General features: G+C 35.5%; 1 protein-coding gene across 1 annotated transcript in view; it reads right to left on the bottom strand.

The window, feature by feature from the left end:
- Positions 1-14,217, bottom strand: part of LOC106877475 (neprilysin-4) — a 105,876-nt gene that overhangs the window by 10,457 nt on the left and 81,202 nt on the right. Inside the window, exons 9-18 of the mRNA XM_052976910.1 lie at positions 13,418-13,551; positions 11,354-11,447; positions 10,583-10,711; positions 9,678-9,776; positions 7,972-8,049; positions 5,238-5,341; positions 3,519-3,577; positions 2,457-2,508; positions 2,096-2,163; positions 808-970 (exon numbers count right to left, since the gene is read on the bottom strand). Of these exons, the coding sequence (XP_052832870.1) occupies positions 808-970; positions 2,096-2,163; positions 2,457-2,508; positions 3,519-3,577; positions 5,238-5,341; positions 7,972-8,049; positions 9,678-9,776; positions 10,583-10,711; positions 11,354-11,447; positions 13,418-13,551 (980 nt within the window). The remainder of the gene's footprint in view (positions 1-807; positions 971-2,095; positions 2,164-2,456; positions 2,509-3,518; positions 3,578-5,237; positions 5,342-7,971; positions 8,050-9,677; positions 9,777-10,582; positions 10,712-11,353; positions 11,448-13,417; positions 13,552-14,217) is intronic.

The raw sequence follows: 14,217 nt of genomic DNA on the forward strand, positions 1-14,217 counted from the left end.
ATATATATATATATATATATATATATACACACACACACATATACATATACACGTGTGTGTGTGTGTGTGCATGTGAAGGAAAGAGAGAGATGGGCTTCCAGTTTCTGTCTGCCAAATTCACTCACAAAGTATTGGTCGTCCTGGAGCTATAGCAGAAGACACTTACTCAAGGTGTGGTGTTGTGCACTGGGACTGAACCTGAAACCAAATGATTTCTAGGTGAACTTCTTAACCACACAGCCATGCCAGTACCTCTGGGTGTTTAAAAAGAAGTACTTGCTAGACAGGATAGCATAAAGAAAGTCATCATCATCACCATCATTTAACATCTGTTATCCATGCTGGTAAGCTGGAAATCTGCACCAGGCTCCAGTCATCTGTTTTGGTTTGGTTTCTACAGCTGGATGCCCTTCCTAATGTCAATCATTCTACAGAATGTACTGCATGTTATCTTACATAACACCAGCAAGGGTGCTTTTTACGTGTCACTGGCACTGAAGACGACCATGATTTCACTTAGCTTAATGTGTCTTCTCAAACACAGCAAATTGCCAGAAGTCTTGGTCACTTGTCATTGCCTCTGTGAGACTCAACAACTAAAGACCACCTTGTCTTATGTCTTCCTGAGTCTACCTCTCCCATAGGTTCCCTCCACAATTAGAGATTGGCACTTCCTTACATAGCTATGGATAATAAATCACTGAGCGAATATATATTTTGTTTGATTAAAGTGAAGTTTTCTGGAGATTTCTTGTTAGCAAAACATGTGGTGGGGCCTTTGTAAACTATCAATTTATGAAAGGGGGCATTGAGCTATGAAATGTAGAGGTTATACGTACATTCATGTTAGCCTCTGGGACCAAGTAATTACCATACTGTTCTATCATACATTGAGTCTGGTTCTTGAAGCGTTCAATCACAACATCATCCCACCATTGTTTCAGGTTACCATCTTTGTCATATTGTCTTCCTGAAGAGAAGAAGAGAAAACTGAAAACAAGAAAGTAACCCTTTTGATATCAATCCACCAGGAACCATTTCCTGATTCTTTTACGATACAAACTTTCTATTTTAAAGTGAGCTGAATTAAGACACTGTCATCACCATCATCACCATCACCACCATCATTATTCTCATCCTAATGATGCTAATAATAAAATTATTTAAATTCATTATTATTTTCAGAATTAAGTGAAACAAAGTTGTGCATTTCAACAGAAATACTATAACAAAATGATTAAAGTGATCTAAATTAAAATCTCCCATCAAAATTTTTATGTTAGTTTATGTTCCAAACACCAGTTTAATAATGACAGTTATTTTTCTAAATTCTTCATTTTGTATTAAATTAATTGAAACAAAGGCAGTGTATTTCAACAGAAATATGGTAAGAAAAAGGTTAAAGAGATCCAAATTAAAACCTTCCATCAAAATTTCATGTTAATTTATGTTCCAAATACCAGCTTAATGATAAAATTATTTTACTAAATTCTTCATAATTTTTTTGAAGTTAATTGAAACAAAGACCATGTATTTCAACAGAAATATGGTAACAAAAAGTGTCTGTCTGTGAATCTCCCACTAACTTCTACTAGAAGCCACTAGGGAAGCAGCAACATGGTTGCTTGACATGCTAAAAATAGCAGTCAAAACTCTCAAATCCCATTAGATCATTCTCCCCAAGAAAGAAAGATTACATCAGACAGTCTACCAATTTCTGCCATCCACCACCATTTTCTCTGACACTCTATCATTTCTATCATCCATCACTTTGTCTAACACTCTTCCAATTTTGCTATTTACCTTTGTATTAATCACTATTTTGGGGAAGAGAGTATTCTATTATGATTGACCATCTAGTTCTTGATTAACTGATGTGGGTACATTTAAATTTATTTGGTCCCACTGGTACTGATTTCTTTGACCCAGTAGTGGTGATGGGCAAAGTCAATGCTAGTAGATTTAAACTTAAAATTCTGATTGACAAAATCAAAAACACTGTGTAAGGTATTGAATCCATCATCCGTCACACCACACTCTCTATTTATGCACCGCTCTCTATTTAGAGATATCTTGAATAAGATTAGTTGATTACCTTTGTCATCAAAACCATGGGTTATTTCATGACCAATTACCATTCCAATTCCACCATAGTTCATAAATCTGAAAGTTAGAAAGATATCACCATAGATTTATAAAGATATTACAACAGGTTTACCAAGATATCACCATAAATTTTTTTTAAATGTCACCATAGATTTATAAAGATGTTATCAGATTTCTAAAGATATCATGAATTTTTTAAAATATCACATTAGCATACATACATACATAAACATATAACATTTGTTAACAATTTTTATGCTTATCTTCCAAGATGTACCTAATTCTTGTTTGAAGAAAAAAAATAATAATCTACTGTTGATTTAGTTCTCAAACCATCAGTATATACTTACTTTGGATAGCCTTTACTGTAAAATGGTGGTTGTAGAATGCCAGCAGGGAATACTGAGAGAAAAGAAAAACAAACCCAACACAAGAATTAGTCTATTAATGACAAATATATAGTGAAATAGTCTTGTAGATACATACATAACTCATCATCCTTGTATCCCTACAATCATCTTTTTCATTTCTTCTATTCTTTTACAGGATTCATTCATTGAACTGTGGCCATGCTGGGGCACCAGCTTTTATAAGTATGATGATATTTATTTTAATACCCTTACAAGTAATCAGCCATAGAGTGATTTGAACTCAGAATATGGAAGAATAAAACAGATGCTACCGAGTATTTCACAACTCCACCACTTATACCACTCTACCACCATTACTGTCAGGTATATGTATAGTCCACTCTATAATAATAATAATAATAATAATAATAATAATAATAATAATAATAATAATAATAATAATAATAATAATTGTTTTAAGTTTGGCACAAGGCCAGTTATTGTAGTGGGGGTGGTTAGTTGATAATATCTACCCCAGTATTTGACTTGTACTTTACCTTATTGACCCCACAAAAGGATGAAATGCAAAATTGACCTTGGTGGGATTTGAACTCAGAATGTAAAGAGCTGATAGAAATGCTGCTAGCAATCCTGTCAGCTTGCCCCTCTACCAACAGTAATGATAATATTTATTTCTAATTTTTCACACAAGGCCATTAATTTTGAGGGGTGGGGAAGTTGATTACATTGGCCCCAGTGCTCAGTTGGTACTTATTTTATCAACCCTAAAAGAATGAATGGCAAAGTCAACCTCCACAGAATTTGGACTCAAAATGTATAGCAGGAAGAAATGCTATTAAGCATTTTGCCTAGTGTGCTAATGATTTTGCCAGCTCAACACCATACTAATAATAACAATAATAATAATGATAATTTTTAACAATGATACAAGGCCACACAAGCTGTGTGTAGTTAATTGAATAGATCCCAGTACATGAGAAGTATTTATTACATCAATACCAGAAGGATGAATAACAAAGAGCTAAGGAGAATTTTACTTACATATTTCATTCTTTGTGGAACTATAAAAGGCATTGACAACAGCTGGTGGTGTTAACCATCTGGTAATAAGGAAATAAAATAGATTTATTTATAATTGTATATATTTAGATTGATAATTCGCATAGAGATAAATGCACAGTTTATAAAGGTTGATAAATGCATAAAGACATTGATAATTACATAAAAAATAGATTCATAATTGAATAATCATAATTGCATAAAAATAGTTTGATAATTGTCTACAGATATTGATAATCGTATAATGTTGTCTCAGATACACTCTATGTGAATAAAGACAGGATGTTCAAAGTTGGAACACCTTTGGTTATAGATCTGCTGGGTCAGAATTGACCCAAGATAAAACAACAATTAGGAAGAATACATTCGATAACATAGTCTCAAATACACAATGTCTGAATAAAAAACAAGATGCTCATGGCTGGAACATCTTTGACCAAATGTTTAATATCAATGGGATGACCTTAGGTAAACAACAGCAACAACAATCTGTATTTCTGCCTTCGTAAGATTCTGTTGTTGTTCAGTTAGTTTCTCTCCATAAAGACTGATGATGCTAATGAAACAAGAAGACTTGGTGTGATCAAAGAAGACAGAAAAAACAAACAGTAGAAGACCGTTGATTTTGCAGTCCCATATGAAACTATGAAATATCAGAACCTAGCCAAGAGAAATGAAGAGATGAAAATTGCTCCAGCAGTAAAAAAAATCTTAAATTTTTTTTGTCTTTGGTCAGTAAGTATTATTTCCTATTTTCTCTTATCTAGAAATCAAAGGAAATAACTACTATTCCCTTCAAACTTGCTTTTGTGACCTGAACATCAATGTTTTACAACTGACCTATTTTCCATTACATTTCAGACAGATTAAGCACTGAGTTGCTGAAGCAGAAATATCACTATAGTAAATATTCTGCTCAATACCACAGATTTGCTTGTCAGTTGCTTGACCTTAACCAGTTGAGCATATCCCTTAGTGGTTGACGATATGTGTAACTCTGATCATGAGTAGGAGCAGTGAGGGAGTATCATAGCCATATGCTGAGAGGGATTCTTTGGGGTTTGAATAAATGTAACATAAGCAAAGTTTGAAGGCAATATTAGTAATTTTCGATACTTTCTAGGGGTAAGCAAATATGAAATAACAGTCGCTACCCAAGAACAAAAATCATGTTATACAGTGTAATTGGTGCACTCAGCACAATGCCCAAATGTTAACTTAAGGATATTGTAATTGAAACACCCTGTATTCTAGAAGAATCCTACAAAAGATTTTTAAGATTTGAGGAGACTTGCAGTCATTAAACCTCAGGATAAAATCTCTGATGACCAAATTAATATTTAATAGGCACAAATTTGTTACATGTGTGTTTGTGTGTACCCTTGTCTTGATATCACATAATTGATGCAAACAAACATCACCATCATACTACAAGTGATGTTCATTTGCAGTGTGTCATGGAAAACATGTCTGGCCATGGGAAATATTAGCTTGCTTGGAAACAGGTGAGGGTTGGTGACAGGAGGGGTATCCAGCCAAAGAAAATCTACCTCAACAAATTCCGTCTGACCTATGAAAGCATAGTAAATTGAACATTAAAAGATGATGATGATGTAATAGCTTTTATAGTAGAAGTAATAATAATAATATTGGTATAGTTACTAAGCCATAGAGATATTAAGTTACCAGAGAATCACTCACTCTTCATTGTCCACTGGTTGTCCAAGTTGTTTTAAGTTAATCATAGCATTCCATTTGATAGTGGTCAGTACATTTTCAAAATAAAAATCTGATTGGTAGTCGACCTGTGGTGATAAAACAGAATTTTAAACATTTACAAGAAACAAAAGTACATCAAAAAGAAATAAAATAAGAACTTGCATGAGTGGTAGCTTTTATGCCTGGCTTGGTCACAGCCAGAATCTAAGAACAGTATCTACAATCTAAAGAAGTAACTACAATGTAATAGTGTCAAATTGTAAGCAAGATGTGAAAAGTTCTTTTCTAACAAAAAATATTGGATTGTCAGATAAATTCATTTCTTTTCAATGTTAACTGAATTACTACAAAAAGTATTTTAGTTGTAATGTTTTTTTGTTTTTTTTAATTCCATTCTCCCTCTATAACTTTTGATCATCATTTTTGAAATTTGAATAAATTTTACCTCTTTTCAGACAAATGATGATGGAGTGCCAAATAGAGAAAAATGAGTTCCTCTTTGCTTTCAGTCAATATTTCAAAGCTACGTAACACATTAATGATGTGTATGAAGACGGTGCTATTTCTGAAAGAACTGCACTTCAATAGTTTTCACACTTCAAGGAGGGGAAATTCAACCTCACAGATTCTTAGCATTCTAGACTACAGATTCAATTCGTTGAGGATCAATTGAACTAGGTCATCCATGAAGCTCTGCACTGTTCACTACTGTTGCTTTCACATTCACTTGGTTTGGATAAGATCCAAACACTCAACATGGTGACATAGCACACTTCAACTTGAAAAAGCTTGCCTTTCTGTTGATGATATGACCAAAAATATTATTCAATAGCTTGGTTGAGAAGTTCTACTGCATCCACCATATTCTCCTGATGTAGTGCTTTCATCTTTTGCAATCAATCTCCTACAGTCTGCCAAGTGTTTCATTGAACAAAAATGTGAAGCTGAAAACGTAGTTCAATGAATTCAAGTCAAGATCCAGCGATTTCTAATGTCAAGATATTGACAAGCTTGTGGAGTGCTGGCAAGTAGTGAACAATGAAGAAAAATAGGTGTGGCTGTGTGGTAAGAAGCTTGCTTCCTAACCACATGTTTCCAGGTTCAGTCCCACTGCATGGCACCTTGGACAAGTGTCTCATACTACAACCTAGGGCTGACCAAAGCCTTGTGAGTGGATTTGGTAGATGGAAACTGAAAGCCTGTTGTCTGTGTACATATGTATGTATGTGTGTGTGTGTGTGTGTGTGTGTGTGTGTGTGTGCATGCGCGCGCCTTTGTATCTGTGTTAGCCTCTCACCAATGCTTGACAACCAGTGTTGGTATATGTTTACGTCCCTGTATGTGGTTCAGCAAAAGAGATTGATAGAATAAGTACCAGGCTTGAAAAAAAAAGTACTGGGGTTGATTCATTCAACGAAAAATTCTTCATGGTAGTACCCCAGTAAGGCCGCAGTCTAATGACTGAAACAAGTAAAAGATAACAGATAAAAATAAGGATTAGGATAAATGGTAAAAAAAAAATGAACAAATTCATCTGACAACTCAATATTTTCTTCCAGGAATTTATATTACATCATGAGTTGGTGGATAAGGGCATTAATTTCTCTTACTGAGACCTCTACCAACATCTCACCTTGTAGATTACAAAGAGACCTCACTTGCACTAGTGGCATGTAAAAAGTACCTAGAACATTCTGTAAAGTGGTTGGTGAATTAGACAAAGACTATTTATGGTTATGAGAACTCTTTAGTCTTGCCGAGGGGAAAAACAACCTCTCTAGTGCTGGTGCCATGAAAAAATTGTACTCAGCACACTCTGTAAGTAGCTGGTATTAAGAAGGGCATTCAGCCATAGAAACCAATCCCAAACTGAGACAATGGAGCAAGATATGGTCTTTCATTCCTTTGATCCATTATTGTCAAACCATCCAACCCAGGCCAGCTTGGAAAGTGGATTGGCCAGCTCCATGTCAAACCGTCCAACCCATACCAGCACGGAAAATGGACGTTAAAAGATGAGGATTTATGTGTGTGGTGGGGTATGTACATATGTATGTATGTGTGCATGCATGTATTTATATTGTCGTCATCGTGATACTCCATCGGTTATGACAAGGGTTCCAGTTGATCCGAGCAACGGAACAGCCTGCTCATGAAATTAACGTGCAAGTGGCTGAGCACTCCACTGACACGTGCACCCTTAACATAGTTCTCGGAGAGATTCAGTGTGACACAGAGTGTGACAAGGCTGGCCTTTTGAATTACAGGCACAACAGAAACAGGAAGAAAGAGTGAGAGAAAGTTGTAGTGAAAGAGTATAGCAAGGTTCACCATCACCCCCTGCCAGAGCCTCGTGGAGTTTCAGGTTTTTTTGCTCACTAAACACCCACAACACCCAGTGTGGGAATCAAAATCACGATCCTATGACCACTAGTCCGCTGCCCTAACCACTGGGCCATTGCACCTCCACCTTTATATTGTAAATATATGCTGCAAAGATAAAGTGTGTGTGTGTGTGTGTGTGTGTGTGTGTGTGTGTGTGTGTATAAATGCATGCTGTAAAGATGAAGTGCTTATTGATAGAGACTGAAAATATACACTGTAAAGACGAATAGCTTTCCCTTGATTACTTCTTCCTCTCATTAACCACTGGTTTGAAATTTAGGCTAATTAACCATAAATTAAATGAAACAAATGAAAACATGCCATTACTTACGTGATAGTACATGTTCGTTAAAACTGTATCATTAAGTATGTAAGGTGGATATCCAATTCTTTCAACAATGGCATTTGCCTGAAATTAATGAGCATAATAACGAACTGTAGCATCAGCACAAAGTACAAAATGATGGGTGGTAGAGAGCTGTTGGCTTTAATCACTCTCAGCACTTTATTCAAGCTAATGAAGGAGCCTTTATGTTGTTTTTCATCATGCAAGAAATAGTAGCTAAATACCCTCAGATCACACCCTGATATCTTAAATAATGAAAGGACACATCAAATAATGTGGTCCTCAATGCTCTTAAAATGGCAGGACAGTCATGGCTGGAATACCTTTGATTCATTGGTCTCATCTATTAGTATTGCCCTGGGGCTAAACAGTAACTACAGATACCATATTAGATGGCATATAAGACATACTTTTTCTCTCAAAAAATAATCACTCTGAATCCTTTATGTGAATTCAGGTCTCCCATTGGCTAATTTTGTCTCTGATGCTCACTTCTAGAAGCTAACTTCTCTTCTATCTAACCTGACTCCATAACAATAATTTTTACTTAAACATAAGTTCCAGTGCAGGAACCATTTAAAAAGTACCCAGCCCACACCATAAAGTGGTTGGCATCCAGCTGTAAAAATCATGTCAAAACTGACCTTGCCTATGCTGGTGCCACGTAAAAAGCACTCAGCCCACTCTGTGGAGTGACTGGTGTTAAAGACGGCATCCAGCAGTAAAAACCATGCCAAAACAGACACAGAAGCATGGTACAGGCCCCTGCTTGGTCAGCTCCTGTTAAACCATCCAACCCATGCCGGCATAGGTTAAACGATGATAGTGATGATGATAAGCTAAGGCACTGTTCTAAGGTTTTGTAATGAACTGTTAGATTGCTTTAAATATTCCATGTTTTAATGCTCTGAAAACATTTCTCCTCAATATTCCCTGCTGAAACTGGGGTACAGCAAATGTACCCATGTGTCTTTTATGCAATCAGATGCAGTTCTTTAGTCTATTGGCCCCAGAAAAATAAAGGCAAAAATAATCTTGACAAAATTTGAAATCAGTACATAGAGAGCTGTAACTAAATAGCACAAGGCATTTTGTCTGATGTTCTATCAATTCTGGCAAGCCATTGCCTCATTATATAATCTAAATAAAAATACTTCAGTAATTTCAACATCATTCTGGAGCAGAAGTGTTCCACTAATGATAAATCAATGTTACTTGTAACAACTGGACAGACCACCCCCATACCCCATCATCCCACCGGTTATATCCAAACACACAAAATAGTCACAGGCTGGACAAAACCAACTGACTAGGGAACTCCTGTGTGGTTGCTCAGCCAACAAGAAATAACAATCAAATCACACTTTCTATTTTAAAGGAGGACACACAGGACAGTGTAGAAAATATGCAGAAAATAAAAGGATGGTCATGGCTGGAACAGCTTTGAATATAAGTTTACTCCATCAGTCAACATAAGAGCCAGTACACTGCTGTAACAACCAATTTTTTTCTTCTCTCACATCACATCATACTATTCTAGAGAAATAGGAAGTGATGGATATATTGCTTTGAGTGCACTTAGCCTGGAGAAAAAAAAATGGGACTGTCTCAACTGGGACATCTTTGATCATTGGACTGCTGGTACCAGTGATATCCATGGGGCTAAACAGCAAGAGGTAAGTTTTACTGACCTTCTCTTGTGCCACTTCTATCGTACTGCTGTCCATCCATTCTACCTCATGTAGAAGTTCATTAAAAGCTTCTCGGATGTTCTGGATCATTTCTTTGGCCTACCAAAATATTTAGAAATTCAAATCAGAATTTAAAAAAGAGTGCTTTTGACTGTTTGGTTAAAACATACAGATAGATTCTGGTTCTGATAACAAACAAGAAAGTTAATTATTTATCCATTATATGCAACAGAAGCAGTATTAGATTAAAATAGCCATATGTGCATCATACTTAACAGAAATACACTATGAAAAGACAAATTTATTGTGATATTCATTCAGTGATAATATCTCTTATGGATGTGCTGTGTTAAATAACTCAAATATATCAGTAAGAGAGAAAAATTGTCCAACAGCAATGGTGAGAATGCTAGGTGTGTATTTCCACATCTTTGGGTTTTGTCAGTAGCATACACTCAATGTCAGTAGCATGCTAAGACAAAATTCATTATCACTGATATAGGAAAACAGTGATTGAAGAATCACTGATGTTGTAATTAGCCAGCCAGCTGAATAAAAATCATTATGTGCAACAGACACAGTATCATGAAAATAGCCATCTGTGTATCATACTTAATGCATTATATATGTGTGTTTGTGTTTTGTGTGTAACATTGTATGGACATCATGTCATAGTTGAAAATGAACATTATCATCATACATGTGAGGTAGTTCATTTCCAGTCTAAAGTAAAAAATATCTGTAGTTGTGAGAAAATATTACCTTGATCAGAAACAGGTAAAGGTTGGTGACAGAAAGGGCATCTAGCCATAGAAAATATGCCTCAACAAATTACATCTAACCCAGGAAAACATGGAAAAATGGATGGTAAAATGATAATGATTGACTAAAATTGCTTTACTCACGCTTTTCTTAGCTTCTTCGTCAAAGTAATTTGCGATAAAGAGCCGTCCAATAGCATTTCCCAGGTTGTCTGCCACAAATGTTGCACATTCCCGCCATCTTGGTGTCTCACTTTGCTGACCAAAGATTCTCTGTTTTAGATAAACCACAAAAGAAAATAGGAATAGGATAATCCATTAAAATAATCCTTTGAAAAATTGACAGAAATGGGAGTTATTTAGCCCCAGCCCATGCACAGTACTTCTAGTTATTTCTAAAGTAATGAGACATTTATGGTTTTTAAACAGTGCAATACAAGAATATCAAGATTTGCATATAACTCATACATAGACAAGACAAGACAAGACACTCATGCATACAACACACATGTACATATAACATACAACACACATGTACATATAACATATATATATACATACACACGACACACATACAACACACCCATGCACACATGTACAACACATAGAGACAAACATACATGTGCATGCACATACACATACACACATGCATGTGTGCACACACAAACACATACACAGCCTTAGGTTGCCCTTCCTTTTGTGATAAACTTATTAAAAATCAAATTCACACCCAAACCAGGAAACTTTTTAATAGATATTTGTAATTAAGTTTACCCTACCGTAATCTCACCAAAGAGAGTAGTTATGCAAAAGTCACAAGTACAGTGCATCCCTTTATTACTAAATCATTCTTTAAAAAATATGAAAAAGAGTCCTTAATAAATGTACATAAGTTAAAATGCAGTCCAAGTTTACCTCATGGTAATCCTTCTTCATGTCCCTGTACTTTTTGGGTAAATTATTAACCCGATTCATAATAATTCTCCATACCAGATAGTTAGCCAGAGTCCTGCAGAAACAGAAATACAAATTGATAAAGAAATGAATATGTCTTTCAGGAAACAGGTTCTGGTTCTATTTATCAATTATACAAATCAAAGTCAATGCTGAGTGGAAATGTGTTTATGGAAGTGGAAATATATTTATGGTAGTAGAAATATATTTAAAGCAGTGGAAATATATTTAAGGTAGAGGAAAGTAATTTATAGTGGTGGAAATAAGTGTCTGGTTGTGGAAATACGTTTATGGTTGTGAAAATATATTTATGACTGTAGAAATGTACTTAAGGTAGTGGGGAAAAAGATTATGATGGGAGAAATATATGTAGGATTGTGGAAATATGTTGATGATTTATGGAAATTATATTCAAGGTAGTGGATATGTATATATCATCATCATCATTCAATGTCCACTTTCCATACTGGCATGGATTAGATGATTTGATAGGTCTGACAAGCCATAAGGTTGCAATGAGCTCTAATGTCAGCTTTGGCATGGTTTCTATGGCTGGATGCCCTTTGTAATGCCAACCACTTTTTTATGGAGATATAGTTATGGTAGTGGAAATATATTCACATTAGTGGAAATATATTTACATAAGTGGAAATACATTTATGGTGTGAAAATATTGTTTGATCATTTTACATATGTTTTACAATAGGCTAGATAAATATATTATTGAGGTATTCCTCCAGACTCAACAAGCGAAAAAAAGAAAGTCATTAAAGTTGAAACCCAATATTAAACTCTAATGTCACCACAATCACTAATATGGAAAAGATTTTAAAAAAAGACAGTAAATTATTTGCTTAAGTTTTACAATACTGGTGCAGGTCAAGAAGCTCACTTTGCAGCCTCATGATTTCAGGTTCAGTCCCACGACACAGCACCTTGGGTAAATGTCTTCTATTATAACCCCAGGCCACCCAATACTTTGTAACTGAATTTTCTAGATAGAAATTGTGTAGAAGCTCGTCATATATAAGTACTATGATGGAGGTTTTATCATTTATTTCATTTGTTTTTACTTCTGATTTTCCATGCTAGCATGCGTAAGATGAATATATTATTGCAATAATATTCTTTTAGCCGGATGCTTTTCCTGTCCCTAAGCCTTATCTGTTTTCAAGTAAAGGATCTTTTATTCCACGTTTTCAGAGACACAAAGTTAGCAGATGATTTGCTGACAAGAGAACTGACAACATCATCACTTACATCTTATGATGTCTGAGAAGCACAAATGTAAATGGACACACAAATGTGCACATATATACACACATACATACTTATACAGCAGACTTCTTTCAGTTTCCATCTACAAAATACACTCACAAGGGTTTGGTCAGCTTGGGCCTATAACAGAAGACGCTTACCCAAAGTGCTGTGCAGTGAGGCTGAATCTGAGACCCACAAGGTCAGAAAATTAACTTCTTAACAACACAACTACACCTACAGCTATTATAATTGTTTCAAATCTTGGCACAAGGCCAGCAATTTAAGGAGAGGAAGATGTGTTGATTACATTAATCCTCAGTGCTCAGCTGGTACTTACTTTATCAACTCTGAGAGGATGAAAGGCAAAGCCAACCTGGGCAGAATTTGAACTCCGAATGTAAAAAGCTGGAAAAAGAATTTCGTTCAGCATGTTAATAATTCTGCCTGCTTGCTGTCCAACCTACCCTTATTATAATAATGAGATCTCGGCTGAGAATTATATTCAAATACAAACATTTTGATGTCATCGGTTTTTAGGGAACTAGTCATATGGTAAACACTTTATCCAATCCTTCCACCTCAGGACTAATATTCCCACCGAAATTCCCTCCTTCTACCTATCAACTTTAGCCTGCACATCTACATTCTGCTGACCTGATAATCAACATTTCTCCTATAATCATAACACTACTGGTCATCAAATTTAGCTTATTAATGGCAACATTGTTTGTTGTTTTTTCCTTTGAAACAATTTCAGTGACTTACTTTTTGGGAGTTACTTTTAAGATCTGAACAAGATTTGTTAGAAAATCCAAGGCATAAACAACAACAGGCTGTTCAGTGGTGAGGGTGATGTTGGCTGCACTAAATGTCTCTGTTAAATATTTTAACCAATCAAACTGCAATGAAAAATGCAAGAAGACAAATAGCAAACTATTAAAAAACACAATAATAATTCCAACACATATCACCCTGCCTCCCACCATCACCACCACCATCATCATCATCATCATCATCATCATTTTTATGTCTACTCTCCTATGCTTGCATGGTCACATGGAATTCAATGGGGCAAATTTTCCCTGGATAGGTGCCCTTTCTGTTGCCAACCTTCCTCTGTTTTCCAAGTACCGTAATGCTTCTCTTTAGTTGGGATATGTTTACACAGAAGATTCAAAATGAACAACATTGCTTGTTAGACAGTGAATGCTTGTTTCCCAATTATCACACTATGTTAAAACAATGACATACACAAACATGAATTATTGTGCTATTGTTTGCAATGTCCTGTACCCAGATATGCACCTATACATACAGGTGGATGTCGGTATGCACATACCTGTACATATATATGCATACACTCATTTATTATTTGTTGGCGTTAGGAAGGGCATCCAGCTGTAGAAACTCTGCCAAATTAGACTGGAGCCTGGTGTTACCATCCGGTTTCACCAGTCCTCAGTCAAATCGTCCAACCCATGCTAGCATGGAAAGCGGACGTTAAACGATGATGATGATGATGATGATGCATGTATATACATATATATATATATATCATCATCATC

Source organism: Octopus bimaculoides, chromosome 26 (assembly GCF_001194135.2).
Source record: "Octopus bimaculoides isolate UCB-OBI-ISO-001 chromosome 26, ASM119413v2, whole genome shotgun sequence".
NCBI classification, from domain to species: Eukaryota; Metazoa; Mollusca; class Cephalopoda; order Octopoda; family Octopodidae; genus Octopus; species Octopus bimaculoides.